This window comes from Protopterus annectens, chromosome 6.part0 (assembly GCF_019279795.1).
Source record: "Protopterus annectens isolate FY-2018-M chromosome 6.part0, PAN1.0, whole genome shotgun sequence".
NCBI lineage: Eukaryota > Metazoa > Chordata > Ceratodontiformes > Protopteridae > Protopterus > Protopterus annectens.
Genome location: NC_056737.1, coordinates 182,255,263 through 182,273,484, shown reverse-complemented (window position 1 = coordinate 182,273,484; position 18,222 = coordinate 182,255,263). Strand labels below are relative to the sequence as shown.

Here is an 18,222-nt window from a genome sequence, read left to right as displayed (position 1 = left end):
AAATAATGCAGCAAGGTGTGATTTGTCCAGTTGAGGAACCTACTGAATAGGTATCTTCCATGGTGGTAGCTCATAAGAAAAGCTCAGATCATATCAGAATATGTATTTATCCACGAGATTTGAACAAAGCACTAAAAAGACCTCATCATCCAATGCATACAGTTGAAGAAGTCGCTGCTCTTATGTCAAATGCCACTGTTTTTTCTGTTTTGGATGTAGAGAGTTCATTTTGGCAAATTTTGCTTGACTGTAAATCTTCATTGCTAACCACTTTCAGTACTCCTTTTTGCCGGTACAGATTTTTGAAAATGGCATTTGGGATACATTCTGCCAATGAAGTTTTCCACCGTGCCATGGAGCACATTTTTTGTGGATATCCGTGCTATTATAGTAGGTGATATTCTAGTAAGAGGTAATGGTGAAGCCGAGCATAACAGAAACCTGAAGAAAGTTCTGGAAAGAGCAAGTGAAATGAATCTTAAGCTGAAACCTCAGAAGTGCAAGTTCAGGCTACGAGAAGTTACTTATGTTGGTCATATGTTTACCACTTCAGGCTTATGACCAGATCCTTTCAAGCAAACAGCAATTCTTGAGATGCCAGCTCCAGGCAATGTTCAAAGCCTACAATGTTTTCTTGGCATGGTTAACTAGCTAGGCAAGTTCATTCCAGACTTAAGCCAACTTTTAGCACAGGTTAGAGAGCTGACATGCAAAGATGTATCCTGGTCATGGTTAGAACAACACCAAAGAGCATTTGATGTCCTGAAACAGAGAATTGCCAACCCACCAATTCTCAGATACTATGATGTTTACAAACCAGTAACTTGTGATACTTCAAAGTTTGGTCTTGGTGCAGTCATCCTTCAAGAGGGTAGACCAATAGCCTATGCATCCAGGACTCTAACCCAAACCAAAATGCAGTAGGCGCAAATAGAGAAAATACTCTTGTCAATTGTGTTTGCATGTTTGAAGTTCCATGATTATATTTATGGTAGACCTATCCAAATTGAAACAGATCACCAACATCTAGTCACTATTTGAGAAAGCCTATGCATACAACTCCTGCCAGATTGCAATACATGTTTGAAATTGCAAAAGTATAATTTCAGTCTTGTCTACACAAAAGGCAAACTTCTTTATCTTGCTGATATTTTATCCAGAACGCCCAGAAATACCAGTGAACAGCATGAAAATGAGCAACTTGATTTTAGTCATGGAAGTGAGAAATTTTCTTCCACATGCCTTGATGAGCTTAGAACTCATACTGCTTCATATCCAGTTCTCCAGAAGCGTAACCACTTTATCAGTCGAGAATGGCAATAAAAGCAATTTTGTTTATCTCATGACCTACAACCTTCTTTTCCTTACAGAGATGAGATTTTGTTTGACAATGGTATCATCATGAAAGGTCCAAAAGTGATTGTTCCAAAATTCTTACAACAAGAGTACATTACCATTTTGCATCATGGCTACCCAGGAACTGATTTTTACCAAAAGAAGGGCAAAAGAACTAGTATTTTGGCCTTCTGTGTCAAAGGATATTGAAAGAGTACTTTCATCTTGTTCTGCATGTAATAGCACTAAGCCACATCAACAGAAAGAACCACTTCAGCTAAACCAGATTCCTGCGCTACCTTGGTCAACAGTAGCTACAGACATTTTTGAATGGAATGGTCAACATTACTTGGTGTTAGACTCTTATTCAAAATGGTTTGTGATTGACCTATTTCCTAATCCAGCATCCAGTACTGTCATTACTAAGCTGAAGCATGATTTTTGTAGTCCATGGTAGTCCGCATAAAGTTATTTTTGACAGTGGTACACAGTTTACAAGCCAACAGTTCAAGAGATTTGCTGAAGAGTGGGACTTTATTTATGTCACGAGTAGCCCTGAGTACCCCTCAGTCAAATGGTTTGGCAGAATGTGCAATTCAAAGTGCAAAACCGTTATTAGAGAAGTTGAAACAAGACTGTAGCGATGTTTTTCTGAATCTCTTGAATCTCAGAAATGTTCTTCATGATAAATATCTTGGTTCACCTGCACAGAGACTTGTGTCGAGACAAACCAGAACCACACTGTTGATTAGCAGTAATGTATTGGTTCCATGTATCAAGAACAACAGATCAGTAAAAGCCCATCTGCTGAAGAAGTGCTTATACCAGAAGTCCTATTGTGATAAGTCCAGCAAAGTGCTCAATCCATTACTAGAAGGCGAGATGAGGAGGATGCAGATTTCCAAAAGTTTTGATCAGATTGAAGTCATGAAAAGTGTATGTCCAGAGCTGAGATTATATATTGTGGAATCACAAGGAGCTGAATTTAGGCAGAATCTGAAACATTTAGTACTGGTGTCTTGAGTCTGTATTGCAGCACATTGCCTGTTTGAAAGACTCTAGATCTCAGTGTTCCAGTTCCAGAGGACAGTCCACCAAATATCCTGTTCCTGAGAAGATTCCTGAAACTGATTGATTGTTCAGCAATGACTATAATTGTTGCTAAACCCAGTCCTAATTGCTATATCACTAGATCAGGTCGCATTTCCAGTCCATGTTCCAGGTACACAGCTGCTTGGACATGAACATTTTATTTCTCATTGTCTTTATAATTGCATGTCTTTTTTGAGATGTCATTTTATTGTGGGCAGTTCACTAAAGAGGGAGGATGTAGATCAGAATGTATGTATACCTTTAATAAGCTTTCCATGGTCTTGCACATGTATAAATACTGAGCACATGCAAGCCAGACTGTCATTTTGTAGAAAGCTGTTGAGATGTAAGGATGCATGTCTGTGTAGTCTGTCAGGTAATCTGTTTATATTTTGCACCGCTGCTATCCATCCTGATGTGTTTCATTGTAATAAAGCATATAAATGAACTACCCCACCCGTTCTTCTTCAATTGTAAACCAAGATGAGTGACACTACCTGAGGAAAAATTCTCTGGAATCTACTTGGGGTATAAAAATATCTATATAAACATTTCCAAATAAAAATCCTAAATCTTCTAGATTTTGTTGCATATTGGGAGACAAACATGGTGTAATGATGAATGTTGTTAGTGCATATGCTCCACAAGTTGGGTGTGCGATGGATGAGAAAGAAAAATGGAGTGAGTTGGATGAAGTGGTGATGACTGTACCCAAGGGTGAGAAACTGGTGATTGGAGCAGATTTCAATGGGCATGTTGGTGACGGGAACAGAGGGGATAAGGAAGTGATGGGTAGGTATGGTGCTAAGCAAAGGAATGCAGAAGGTCAGATAGTAGTGGATTTTGTGAAAAGGGTGGACATGGCTGTGATGAATGCATATTTTAACAAGAGGGAGGAGCATAGGGTGACATACAAGAGTGGAGGAAGATGCACACAGGTGGATTATATGTTATGTAGAAGGGCCAGTCTGAAGGAGATTTGAGACTGTAAAGTGGTGGCAGGGGAAAGTGTAGTTAGGCAGCATAGGATGGTGGTTTGTAGGATGACATTGGTGATCAAGAAGAGGAGGATGAGTGTGAGGGCAGCACCAAGGATCAAATGGTGAAAATTGAAAAAGGGTAATTGTGAGGTGATGTTCAGGGAAGTGTTAAGACAGGCACTGGGTGGCAGTGAAGAATTACCGAATAGCAGGGTAACTACAGCAGAGCTAGTAAGAGAGATGGCTAGAAAGGTGCTTGGTGTGACATCTGGAAAGAGGAAGGAGGACAAGGAGACCTGGTGGTGGAATGAAGAAGTACAGGAGAGTATACAGAGAAAGAGGTTGGTGAAGAAGAAGAGAGATTGTCAAAGAGATGAAGAAAGTAGACAAGAATATAAGGAGATGAGGTGCATGGCAAAGAGAGAGGTGCCGAAGGCTAAGGATAAGGCGTATGAAGAGTTGTATAAAAGGTTGGACACTAAGGAGGGAGAAAAGGACTTGTACCAATTGGCTAGACAGACGGACCGAGCTAGTAAAGATGTGCAGCAGGTAAGGGTGATAAAGGATAATGAGGGAAACGTACTCACAAGCGAGGAGAGTGTGTTGAGCAGATGGAAAGAGTACTTTGAGGAGTTGATGAATGAAGAAAATGAGAGGAAGAGAAGGTTGGATGATGTGCAGATAGTGAATCATGAAGTGCAGTGTATTAGCAAGGAGGAAGTAAGGATAGCTATGAAGAGGATGAAGAACGGAAAGGCTGTTGGTCCAGATGACATACCTGTGGAAGCATGGAGGTATTTAGGTGAAATGGCAGTGGAGTTTTTAACTAGATTGTTTAATAAAATCTTGGAAAGTGAGAGGATGCCTGAGGAATGGAGAAAAAGTGTTTTGGTACCGATTTTTAAGAATAAGGGTGATGTGCAGAGCTGTAGTAACTTCAGAGAGATTAAACTGATCAGTCACAGCATGAAGTTATGGGAAAGAGTAGTGGAAGCTAGATTAAGAAGGGAGGTGATGATTAGTGATCAGCAGTATGGTTTCATGCCAGGAAAGAGCACTACAGATGCGATGTTTGCTCTGAGAGTGTTGATGGAGAAGTACAGAGAAGGTCAGAAGGAGTTGCATTGTGTCTTTGTGGAGTTAGAGAAAGCATATGACAGGGTGCCTAGAGAGGAGTTGTGGTATTGTATGAGGACGTCGGGAGTGTCAGAGAAGTATGTAAGAGTGGTACAGGATATGTACGAGGGTAGTGTGACAGCGGTGAAGCCTGCAGTGGGAATGACAGATGCGTTTAAGGTGGAGGTGGGATTACATCAAGGATCAGCTCTGAACCCTTTCTTATTTGCAATGGTGATAGACAGATTGACAGACAAGCTCAGACAGGAGTCCCCGTGGACTATGATGTTTGCAGATGACATTATGATATGTAGTGAGAGTAGGGAACAGGTGGAGGAGACCCTGGAGAAGTGGAGATATGCTCTAGAGAGAAGAGGAATAAAGGTCAGCAGGACTAAGAATATATGTGTGTGAATGAGAGGGAGGATAGAGGAATGGTGAGGATGCAGGGAGTAGAGGTGGTGAAGGTGGATGAGTTTAAGTACTTGGGATCAACAGTTCAGAGTAATGGTGAATATGGAAGAGAGGTGAAGAAGAGAGTACAGGCAGGATGGAGTGGGTGGAGAAGAGTGTCAGGAGTGATTTGTGACAGAAGCGTACCAGTAAGAGTGAAAGGGAAGGTCTACAAGAGGGTAGTGAGACCAGCTATGTTATATGGTTTGGAGACAGTGGCACTGACAAAAAGGCAGGAGTCAGAGCTTGACGTGGCAGAGTTGAAGATGTTAAGATTTGTGCTGGGTGTGACAAGGATGGACAGGATTAGGAATAAGTATATTAGAGGGTCAACCCAGGCTGGAAGGTTTGGAGACAAAGCCAGAGAGGCAAGATTACATTGGTTTGGACATGTCCTGAGGAGGGATGTAGAGTATATTGGGAAAAAGATGCTAAGGATGAAGCTGCCAGGTAACACGAAAAGAGGAAGGCCTAAGATAAGGTTTATGGATGTGATGAGAGAGGACATGCAGGTGGTTGGTGTGACAGAGCAAGATGCAGAGGACAGGAAGAAATGGAAACAGTTGATCTGCTGTGGCAACCCCTAACGGGAGCAGCCAAAAGAACAAGAAGAAGAAGATGATTGGGAGACAAACACATATCCCCCAATTGTTTTGTGAACTGCTTATCCAGTCTATCTTTCCCAATTCTTTCTGTCCTCCTCTGACTGATTCTTATAGTTATTGTGCAATGTTTTATATGTGCTCCTAATTATTCCTTTTTTAACAGCAGCTTCTGTTCTAGATTCTACTAAAAACTTTACCAGCATTGGTCTTTCTTTTAGGTTCCCCCTATTTCTTTCTCTTTGCCTATGCTCTGGTATCAATCCTTGATAGGTAAGGCAATCTCTAATCTGCAGTCCAAGTAAATTCTTGGCATCTTCCCATTCTGTTACCTTTCCCTGTCTAGTTATTTGTTCCCAATACCTTGGTTCATTTACCAGTTTTCTCCAATAAATTCCAGCCCCCTCTTGTCTGTTGTCTGTATCCCTAGTTGCAGTCATCCCTATCGGCAGAATCTCCTTTCTCCATTCCCATGTTGGCTTAGTTCTTATAATATATTCTGCAACTTTATGAATATAATAATCTGTATGATTATTGTTATTCTCCTTAAAGGTCTGCATCAGAAATCCCAGTGTCTCCTTGTTTCTTGAGTTTCTCCTATTTCATCATCATCATCCCTTTCCACTTTGAATGATAGGTTTCTGATTGTGCTGTGTATAGGAGCCTTAAATGTATAGCTCTGAAATACCCCTTCAAATTCGGCAATCCTTGTTCCATTTTGAAGAATCAGCTTATCCCAGTTGACCCGTGCCGTCTTCTCCTCCTAGATAAAAAAAAAAAAAAATCATTCAGCTCTTTATTAATTGCTATCCACGCCTTTTCCTCTGGTTGATTAAAATGTGCCTGACCTGTGTATAAGACTAAAGGGACAAAAAACATTTTAACTGGTTGTATCTTATTACCCATATCCATGTAACAAAGCTTTTAATTTCTCAGTTTTTGTATTATCTTTTGTTTAGTCTCTTCCCACATATCCTTAGCTGCCACACAGGAATCATTTTTAATTCATACTCATAAATACTTCATTTTATCATGTCCCCATAAGTATGGATATTGCTGAACCAATTTGTATGTAGGTACATAATTTACCAATATTGCCTTTGTTTTAGCTTCATTAATTTTGTTTCCCAAAAAGATCTGAAACGATCTCAAAATGTTCCACAACATTGTAATGTCCTTTTCCGGTTTTATCAGGTATAAAATAATATCATCTGCAAATAGAGCCAGCTTTTCTTAACTACCATACCAATTATATCCTTGAATTTCTGAGTCCATTATTTTTTTCCCAATGGTTCTAAATATAATGCAAATAACAAAGGGAAAGAGGACACTTCTGTATGGTTCCGCTGCTCAAGCAGAAAGTATCAGAGAAGAACCCACCCACTTTCATTTTCAGCTCTGATCCCTCACATATCTTCCTAATCAACCTTATAATTTTATCAAAGAATGCAAATACTTCCATTGCACTGCTCATAAAGTCAAAGCTTACTTTGCCAAATGCTTTCTCTGCATCAGGACCCACCACCAACAGTGGTATTTTCTTAAATTCTGCTTCCCTCTGGATCATCATTGTTCTGTTAATGTTGTCAAATGTTTGCCTCCCCTTCAAAAAACCATGTTGATCATATCTATGAATTTTGACATCACTTTTGTCATTCTTTTAGCCATTATAAATATAATCACTTTATAATCATAGTTTAGTATTGAAATGGGCCTGATTGAAGCTGGATCTGATGGATCTTTACCCTCTTTTAGGTATTACAGTTACCACCGCTTTCTTCCAGATTGTTGGTACTTCTTCTCTTAAAACACTGTTAAGCAAAACCTTCCAAATCTCTATCAGTTTTTCCCCTCCTAGCTTCCAAACTTCCATAGGAATGCCATCTCTTCCTGGGGACATTCCCGCGGATTGGTTATACATCACCATTTTATCTCATCTCCTGCTGTCCTGTTAGTAATTGAGACTCATCTACCTCTAACCCTGGCATATTTAATACTTCCATAAACATTTCTGTTTGTACCTTTTCTTGATTTCCATATTTCTCTGCTTTATACAGACATTTATAGAATTTCCGAAGTATTTCTAATACTTCTACAGGATTTCTTCTTATCTTCCTTGTTATAGGATTCCCTAAGCTTGTTGACAGCCCTTTCTGTTTTCTCTTACTTGAGTCGTTGTGCTAAAAGTTCTTGTGCTCAAGAGTTATTATCAAAAAACAGTTGCTTAACAGCTGTCTTTTAAAACTCATACATATTATCAAGGTAATCCCTTATTTTCTGTTTAGCATTCTGCAGTTGCTCATCTTCTTGTTATGTGGTACGTCCTGTATTTTGCAGTGCTTTAAAATCTGTCAGCCCCACTAAATAATTTTTATTTCTTGTTATCCATATCTCCCTTTCATTTCCACCCTATTTTAAAACTACACTTTAATTTTTATCCCACTCCCTAGCTATATTTTCAGAAAAAAATTCTATATTCTCCAATAGCTCCTGAATAATTTCCACTACCCATTCCTTAAATTCCTCTGTTTTCACCAGACAGGTGGGAAAGCACCAGTGTCTCATTTTTAATTACCCTGTGTTTTTCTTTTAGTTATTACTGGCGCATGATCTGACTTAATTATTGGGTATTTATCAGGACCTTCAATTAAATGCACATGTTCCTGTGAAATATAATATCGGTCTAGCCTAGCCTAGTTTTTGTTACCTTGGGGAATAATATGTACATTCACTCCAAACACCTAGTACTGAATTCACATCTTCCTTGCCAAATATTTTCATAAATTTCTTCAAAAGTCTGCCCCCTTTGTTATATTTTTCCTTCTGCCCCCTCTCCCCAGACACATCTTCACTGATGCAATTCAAATTCCAGTCCCCACCTATAGGTAATATTCCTTGCTGAAAGCTGATTATTTCTCCCAGAATTTTCTTATGCTCCATTATAGCTGGAATATAAATGCATGCCAGTAGCCCCTTAGTAATATAAATCTACTATTGTTATCTTTTTTATCCTCTTCTATCACTATGAGAGCTTGTCTTGCAATTATTATAAGTACTCCTCTTTTCCTTTGTATGAGGTATTCCTCTGAATAACCATCCTGAAAACATTTCCTTATCAAATTCACTTTCAGTTCTTTCCAAGTATGTCTCCTGTAGCATAGCTATGTGCAGTGTACATTTTTTTAATATAGTTCTACTTTTTCTTTTTTGTAACCCAAAAGAACCACACTTCACTAAGGTACACAAGCACCACTGGACACAGAAGCTAAGTTCCGAATTTTTTATTCCACAGGATAAGCTCTTTCATCCAACCTCTGTTGGACTTTTTCAGAACAACATATGATAAAAACTCAACCTTTTCATACACATCTTAACACACATTTAATTGAACAATTGAAAAATTTAATAATATCCTAATAAAAATTTAATTGACTAATGAAGAAGTCAATAAACTTACCCCATTCTTAAAACACCTATTAATACCTATTAAAATTCACACAATAAATACAAGCTGTATGACTGCACAAAAAAAGGTTGAGTTTTTATCATATGTTGTTCTGAAGAAGTCCAACAGAGGTTGGATGAACGTGCTTAACTTGCGAAATAAAAAGTTCGGAACTTAGCTTCTGTGTCCAGTGGTGCTTGTTTTTCTTTTTTGTATTTGTCTGTGAGACCATTCACATTTAAAACCATTACAGAAAGCATCATTGTTTTAAAAAATATTATACCCACCTTTTATGTATAACAGCTTTTTTGTTAAATGTCTAGTTCCAGCTATTATGTTATGTGCACACGCTGTTTGGCAGGTTGATCTTTTATACAGTTTTTTCATGTCTTATCCATTTAAGCCTATGTCAATCTTACAAAACTTTTTGTTTTATTGAAAGTCCTCAAACAAACACACCCCAATACCCCCTAAAACCTGTTAACTTAATCACACACAAACTTATGTACATCTTCAGATATTGATGTTTTAACTTCCCAATAGTAACAGATGTTCCAGAGTGACAGCCACATTCACTGACTTTAGGTAACCTAAAAGAAAGGTTATACAAACTAAGGTCCATGGTGCAACCTTTGCTTCTGCTAAGTGTTGTCTGGTTTTATCTTATCTTTATAGCTCTGTCGGATGGGAAAGCACTTCATTGCTTTCAGAGAACATTATCCCCTAGCCATTTTTCTTTATCAGATTGTCTCCTAGATATATATATATATATATATATATATATATATATATATATATATATACATACTAGAAAAAAAAGCCTCATAGTAATCAATATTCTTTTTCATTTACTTGCTTTCTCTTAAAACTTGTTACTAGCTCAAGCTAAGGTCCTTAATCCGGTCATTCCCCTATGCAAGAATAAGAAAATGCACACTAATTTTTTGTCATGCTCTTATACCCAGATTTTTCTTTTCTTTCTTTTTTTTCTTTTGTTTACATTGCAGTGCCTACAGGTCATAAAATTGAACAAGGTGAAAGAGAGGAGAAGGGAGAAAGAAATGAAAAAAACAGGAGCACTTATTTTTAGTATCCCCATTTCACTTAAAAATAGCTGAGAAAACATTACTTTATAGCATGCAAGGAAAATAATGCACTATTAAAATTATACCATTAAGAAAAATATTTGTTTTACTTAGTTAACTTTCTTCCTCCTCTTCCCCAAGAATTTTTCCTAACATTAATGACTTGAAGTAGGACATATGCTTTAGAGTCCCCTACAAATTTAACAAAGTCCAGAAGAGTCCAGTGTTTCCAGATTTGCTTGCTCTGTCATGTTTCACAAATAAGTTATTGCTTTGTAATTCCGCATTTGTCAGTTTCCAAGTTACTGCTTTTATTGCTGTTGATCAACATCTCCCAAATCCTGTCTCTGCTTTATTTCCAAAGTACTCTTGATTCTTCTGATCGACTCCTGTGTTTTTTTTTTCCTTTTTTCCTTCTCATAAGCTTTTTCCTTTGAAACATTGGAAAATATTTACCTGGCACAGACTCTCCATGTTCTTTTTTACCAAAAGAACAAGAAGCAAACTCACTCTCCTATTTCACAGCTCACTTCTTTTGGACAAACTTTTACATTTCCTTCTGAGCATATACTTCATCAAAAAATGATGAGGTTCCAGGGAATGGGAATGCTATAAGGCTGTCTGCAGAGAATATCTTCTTACTTATTCAATGGGCATTCCCTCCAAGCTGCCCCTTCTGTACACCACAGGCATGAGTGATGTTCCATCCAGTCTCCATCAGAGAGACAGTCCATCACTGTGCGTCACTTAATGCAAGCAAGCCCCGCCCCCCCCATGAGAGAGGAAAGTGAGCTTCTCTTCTTCACTCCTCCCCTCTCTACTTGGCTCCCCCTGTACAGCAGTCTGAGCTCCATCCCTCTGCACCATGGTTCCAAGCTGAAATTACACAAATTTAAATGACATTTAACACAAGTAACAATGAACTTCCAAAGTCACAGTTATGCATTTAAAATGGGTTTTTTTTGTTTTTCTGCAAGGGGCCATGTCTCCTTGCACCTTGTGATGTGGGGGTTGCATCTGCTCACTTATGCTGCTTATATGTATACTATAGCTGAGATCAGTATAACTCAGGGAAAAGGGAGCACTCCAGTGCACAGCAGTTTCACAATTTGTCTATATTTCCCTCTAATCGCACTTAAATATTTGCAGCTCAGATTATTCCGGTTACAATCCTCGAACATGCAGAGGAAACCAAAACTGCATTTGGTATTTGATTTATGCATTTTTTTTAATTCATACACTGATTCATCCATTATACTTGACCCACTGACACTGAGCACACACTAGAGTTGACACAGGAGCACTAGTCTGATAATATTTAGTTTGCCTTTATTGTTGGCAAAGCAACTTAAGAACCATAAGATTAATTTTGCACATTGCAAGATTATTATATAAGAATTGTGGTAATCACTTGCCATTTCCAGGCTTGAAACTTCAGCCTTCATACCTGAGCAACTTTTTGACCTTTCATGATGGTTTTGCAGGATATTTAAGTGCAGTGACACATTTTTAAAATTTAGTATTTGACAACTCTTTGCTCTTTTCTAGTGGAGAATTTTGGAGCAGCGGCTAGAGCAGGGGATGGTGTTTACAGAATATGAGCAAGTTACAAAAAAAAGACTGAATGCCGAGTGCACCATTGCCCAGCTCCCTGAAAATACAGAAAGAAACCGATTCCAGGATGTAATACCTTATGATGATACAAGAGTGGAACTGGTACCGACCAAGGAAAACAACACGGGTTACATCAATGCCTCCCATGTTAAGGTGAGATCAGTACCTGTATACTCTGTAAAACTTGCCTTAAAGTCTTTTAGTGACTGTATGCGCAGTGTTAACCACTTGGGTTCACTTCCAATGTCATTGGCTAACATGTTAAGGTGTTTTTACTTTTATGTCACTGGTTAACAGGTTATGTTCACTCCCCATGTCACTGGTTAACAGGTTAAATTAGGTTAACACCCCGTGTCTCTGGTTAACAGGTTAAGGTGTGCTCACTCCCCATGTCACTGGGTAAAAGGTTAAGTTATGTTCACTCCTCATGTCACTGGTGAACAGGTTGAGGCATGCTTAGAATACAACACAGAAGACATATCTCCTTGTGGCAGGTCTTGCAGTAACACTGCTGCTTAAATAGCTTGAAATGCAAAAAGGGTAGCATCCACTACAAAGCATTCTTTGTGTGCTGTTTCTCTTTATTCCTTTTCCTTACTTTTTTGGGAAGATAATAACTTTTAAATGTAGGCAGACTCTTGGAATGCCTGTATTGCTTTTATGACTATTAGAGTTTCTTAGCAACTAATTGTAGCTCAACCCATGTGTTGTGTAGACTCGCAGCCTGTTCTGTTTCCACAGTAGTAAATCATCAACCTCCTTCATAATTAAGCAATAATTAATGGTGACAGCGTGAGTGCTGGAGACAGACCTTGAGAGCAAAGCTTAAGTGGTATAAAAAAATCAGAAGTGGGTGAATACTGCACATATGACATCATCATCCTTGATTATTTTTAATATTATTGTTGTTATTATTATTATTATTATTATTTTGGAGTACATTTTATGTTTTGCTTTCTGTACATTTATCAACACTTTTGACAAAGTTTTTTTTTTGTTCTGTTTTGCCCAGCTGCCTGCCAGTTATTTGCCCCTCTGAGTCAGTTGGCCAATTCATTCCCCTATCACTGGGTCAGGGTTGGGTGGGAGGGTTCAAAATGTAGGCAGCTGTCAGGGTTGGTTCAGTATTTTTTGTTATGCCCCTTCCCCGTGTGCTCACCCAGTATCAACACATGGCCAGGTTAGGAGGTGGATATCAACGCTGAACTGCTTGTCATGTCAGCAGGGCTGTCCTGCCCACTCAGAGGAGGTCCCAATAATTTGTATCCCCAGTCTGCACCAGGGAAATCAACATGTACTCATGAGCTCCTTAGTGTGCACACAGCCTTCTCTGCATGGGATGGTAATGCCCATCCTCCCTGCCTGGGCTTTATTTCTCTATGCCAGTGGAGCAAATTTAGCAGCTCTATAAGCTGCTTTAGTTAATAAATGTGTGTGTGTGTGTGTGTGTGTGTGTGTGTGTGTGTGTGTGTGTGTGTGTGTGTGTGTGTGTGTGTGTGTGTCTGTTCATAGGTAGGTACTAGGCTATTGGCCGTAGGGCCTATATAAGCCTAGCCAAAAAGGTAGCCTGGCTTTCGCCACCCAAGAAAATTATTTTCCTGTGCCCCTGTTGAGCAGAGCCACAGAGGTGATCTCCGGGGTGAATTTCCTATTTTCCATCCAGTCATCAAGATTTTTCTTGAAGAGTGCTAATGAGGAGCTTTGTTTGATATAGATGGGTAGTTTGTTTCAGTGTATGGGAAGTCTCTGGGACTGGAGTCAATCCTTCCAGCATGTTCTGTTTCTTGTGGTGACATGGTTTAGGTCCCTAGAGCGTGTAGCTCGGAGGGATTGTAATTTCTTTAAGTGGAGCATGTCCAACAGCTGTGGGTTTCACATAGCTTTGTGTGTTAGGCAGAGATCGGCTCTGAGTAGCCGATATGCGACGGAGTAAATCTGGAGTTTTTTGAGACTGTCTGCGTAGGGCATCTGTTTGAGGCCGGTAATCCTCTTTGTGAGGTATTTCTGCAGCCTTTCCAGTTGTTGTAGATGTCTTGTGAGGTACATACCACGAGGGATGTTGTACTCTACAATGGGTCTAATCAGTGATGAGTAGCGGGGAACAATGACCTCTTCTTTCCTGGATGAGAACCCTTTTGCGATGAGTTGTGCCACGTAGAAGGATTTTCTGACTACAGTGGCGATGTGATTATCAAAGGAGAGACTACTGTCCACCTGTGTCCCAAGGTCTCTTATCACACTTTCAGTGTTAAGTAGACTACCACCTTATGTGGTAGCTCATGGGTACAGAGTTTTTACCAAAGGGGATGACAATGCACTTTTTGGCATTGAGCTTGAGGGCATGGCTTTGACACCAGGTATCTGTCTCAGTGAGGCCCTTTTGTAGGAGGTCCACATCATTAGGAGTTTTGATTATGGCTCTTAGTTTGTAGTCATCTGCAAACTTCATTAGCCAAAGACCTTCTGTGTTAGCCTGTACTTCAGAAAAGTAGATACCAAACAGGAGAGGACCCAGGACTGAACCCTGTGGTACTCCACTTGTCATTGGTCTGGAGTCAGATTTGGAGTCTGCGCCTTTCACAGTGTGGGTTCTGTCAGTGAGCCAGTTGGCAGCCCATCTTGTGACACAGGGATTTATACCTAGTTTAGTGAGTTTATCTGTAATTCCAGAGTGGGGGATGATGTTAAAAGCCTTGGCGAGATCTAGATAGGCTGTGTGAACCACCTTACCCTCATCTACAGCTTTGGTGACTGCTTCAAAGATGTCTATCAGGTTTAGGAGACATGATCTGCCTTTTACAGTCCCGAACTGGGTGGGGTCCAGAGTTTGGAGATTACCAGTGTCTTTATAAGTTCCATGATGATACATTCCATGGCCTTGCAAACCAGGCTCATTAGGCTAGTGGGGCGGTAGTTCCTGGGTCCGTGGTGGCTCCCCCTTTGTGGAGTGGGATAACCGTCGCTGTGCACCATTCAGTGGGCACAAAGCCTGAGGTGAGGCTATGATTGAACATGGTGCTTAGGTGGGGTGCCAGTTCATTCTGTAGTTCGTGTAGAACACAGCCTGGGATGTTGTCAGGTCCCATGGATGCTGTGTTCTTGGCTCTGGTGAGAGTGGTTTTTACCTGTGCAGCCGTGATTACAGGAACTTTGCATTCTTCTGGTATAGATGGGCCCTTTAGGGGGTGAGAGGGGGGTAAAGTTAGCACTGAACCTATCTGCCAGGATGTTGGCAATATCAGTTGGTTCTGTATATTTAGTGCCATTGTGCTGTAACTCAAAGCAGATCTGAGTGTTGCCATTGAGATTCTTGACATAACTATAGAATGCTTTGTGGTTGCCTTTCAAATTAGTGGTGATTTTTTTTCGTAACTAGCTTTGGAGGATTTTATGAGTGATCTCAGCTTCTTACTGAGGCTGACCAGGGAGTTCCTCCAATCATGGAATTTTACTCTTTTTTTTTTTTTTTTTGCAACAGTTTCTTTCTTCTGTTGTAGAGTTTGTTTATAGCAAGGGACCACCAGATTGGCTTCCTTTTTTTGGAGGATAGCATCTTGGTTCTGTTAGGGGCAGCATGATCCATGCACTCTTGTAAGTGCTTATGAAGTGTATTTGTGTAGGATTCAGCAGTTGTACCTCTATTGTCCATCTGCGTGGGTGTCATGAAGTTTGCCACTTCTGTCTCAAGAAGCGTGAAGTTGGCTTTGGAGAAAATTTTTATGGTGGTTTCCCTAATGGGGGGGTGGGGGCGGGACTTGGATGTGTGTGTGTGTGTGTGTGTGTGTGTGTGTGTGTGTGTGTGTGTGTGTGTGTGTGTGTGTGTGTGTGTGTGTGTGTGTGCAGGTTAGGGTTAGACTTAGACTAATAGCTATTTAAGGGGATAGATTTTAGATGTTTATGTTTTGTCTGTTTAGTGTTTGTGCTTTCCTTGTGTATTGGTGCTATTAGCGAAAGTTTTTTTTTCTATAGGTATCATGCAGAATTAGGGGCAGAAGAATGGTTATGATTAGGGTTAGCAGACGAGAGTAAGGTGGTGTGGGGAAGGTGAAACTTTATGTGGGGTTTGGATGAGTTTAGTGTCTTTTGGTAAGGTGAGATTCAGGGAAAGTGTTTTTCTGTTAGTGTAGGTTTTGTATGGTGAGGCCTTGAGTCTGTAGCATCGGGCTTTAGAATACAGCAGGCAGTCTGTTATTTTCTAACACCCACATTTGTTGGGCATTATTGTTTACTATCTTAATGACTTAGTTCTGCTGATTGGCTTCTTAATGTGATCCATGATACAGCAATACTTATAGGTGCTATTTAATAGAAAGGCTAATTTGTTTGTTTTCATTTGATATATGAGATAATCTGACTGGACAGAGCCCATTTTCTGGGGAGGACCAAGGAGAAAAGGTCCAAGAAAGTATTATGTCAAGTATTACATCCTCAAGTTTAGTAAAGCTGACACCATATAAAAATTATTCAGTTTCTTATGGTTGTTTCAGTAGTAGAAAGTGTGATTTACTTATTTATTTTACATTTGTTGACTAAGGAAGTCTGGCTGGGTGCAAATACCCCTTTTCAACAAAGACCTGTGGAGAAAACTTCCAGTATGTGCAGTACAGTCAGAATTTTTTTAAGTTATATAATATCACCAATGCCAGGCAGAATACAATTAATACATTTTACAATATCCGAATAGGTAAGATAGTAACCATACATGCAGTAGTAAGGCTTCTTATACTAATTGTGACACTCGTGGCCTGGTCCAGCAATCAAGGAGCCTCAATCCTCACCACTAACACCAGTGAGGGGCGTCTCATACAGGAGGAAAGATAAAAAATACACACAGTAAAGTGCAATTTCCCTTAAGAGCATGCAGAGATCCCAGTCAGTCCAGGGCTGGTCGCTCCCTTGCTCTCCAGGTCCCCAGTAAGACTCCCCAGTGGTACAGCTAAAGGGTCCAGATCTCAGCCTAGTGGGCAAGCTAAAACCTCCAGCACCCTGTCTGTCCAACCAGAGCTTAGTGTCCCTGCCCAAGTAGCTGACACACACACACACACACACACACACACACACACACACACACACACACACACTTTGATAAAAGTTTATACAACCACACAGACACTCCTGGAGAAGACTGTCACAGGTTCTCTAGCTGTCCCCCTTTTTCCAAGACTATACAGTAGTACCAGCTGCCACCACCCACTAATATTTATCAGCTACTCAAAGGCCCTTTAAAGGGTGTCCCAATTATTACTGTGCAATATTATTATCCGGTTGGTAGTATAGCCCATGGCTAAAGCTATTGGAGTGGCTTTGTACAATTTTACCAAAGGCATGCAGGTACTATAAAGAGTTTAAATTATCTCTACAAAAACAGCCACAGTTGAAAGGGTTTAAAAATATTTAATAACAAATAGTCAAAACACAAGACAATACTTTTTACAACACAGTGCTAGTCAAGAGTTTTGAGATCACAGAGACACACTTAAAATAATTCAGAGGTACAGTTCTGACATCACAGAAAAACACTTAGTCTAATCTTTCTAGTTTCTAGCTATTTCTAAGAGAAAACACAAGTCTAAGATAAACTTACATATAGAAACAGGCAATGTGTTGATGAGTTGGATGGTCAAGACAAAAAATGCTTAATGCTCTCTGATTCTCTCTCTTTTTTAAATCACATTCCTGGTTCCCATTACATCATTCTTCACACTTCCTGGGTTCCCAGGCTAACATAAACTACATTTACATTCTTCACCTCTGAGCAGAAACCAGAGCAGTAAAGGACATTTATGCAAGCAAATTCTGGCCATTAACTTTGGCCTTAAAACAATAGCAAGAATTCTTTCACCTAGACAGGCCAGAGCCAACTTTAGATCAAAGGGTCACAACATGTTTTACTTGGTCAGCAGAGTGCACTGTTGTTACATTTTTGTAACAGCATTTTTTCCATTTAAGACAACAAGCCTGTGGCTTACATTAATATTTACAAATGACAGAATTATCTATAAAATTCTATCTGGCTAGGCTGGCAGCCTTCACCTATCTCCACTAGCCTTCCCTTATCGTCACACATCTCCCCCCTTGGAGAACTCAAGCTAGTTTTTCAAGTGACCCTTGAGAAATGCTGCTTGAGAGGGTTAGGTCTATCTGAGTATACCTTACCCCATTCCCTGTCTTGAGAGCCCATCTGCATTGTCATTGCTAATCTCACTGCGGTGCTGCACTGACATAGCATATGCTTGCAACCTTAGGCTCCATCTTAGTAACGTGGCCTTTTGCTGGCTGGCTCTGTTCTTCTTTGTCAGGTCTGTGAGGGGAGCAGCTATGGTAATATAACTGGGGATGAACTTTCTGTAGTATCCTACTGTCCCTAAAAATGTCCTCACCTGCTTTTTAGTAACAGGTGCAGGCCATGCTTGAATGGCTTCCACTTTGGCAGGTTCTGGCCTTATCTTACCACTCCCCACTCTATTTCCTAGGTAGGAGACCTCTGCTATACCTACTTG

General features: G+C 39.9%; 1 protein-coding gene across 1 annotated transcript in view; it reads left to right on the top strand.

Annotated features, from left to right (window-relative positions):
* Positions 1-18,222, top strand: part of PTPN21 (protein tyrosine phosphatase non-receptor type 21) — a 1,442,744-nt gene that overhangs the window by 1,210,138 nt on the left and 214,384 nt on the right. The window contains exon 15 of the mRNA XM_044073481.1: positions 11,657-11,875. Within this exon, the coding sequence (XP_043929416.1) occupies positions 11,657-11,875 (219 nt within the window). The remainder of the gene's footprint in view (positions 1-11,656; positions 11,876-18,222) is intronic.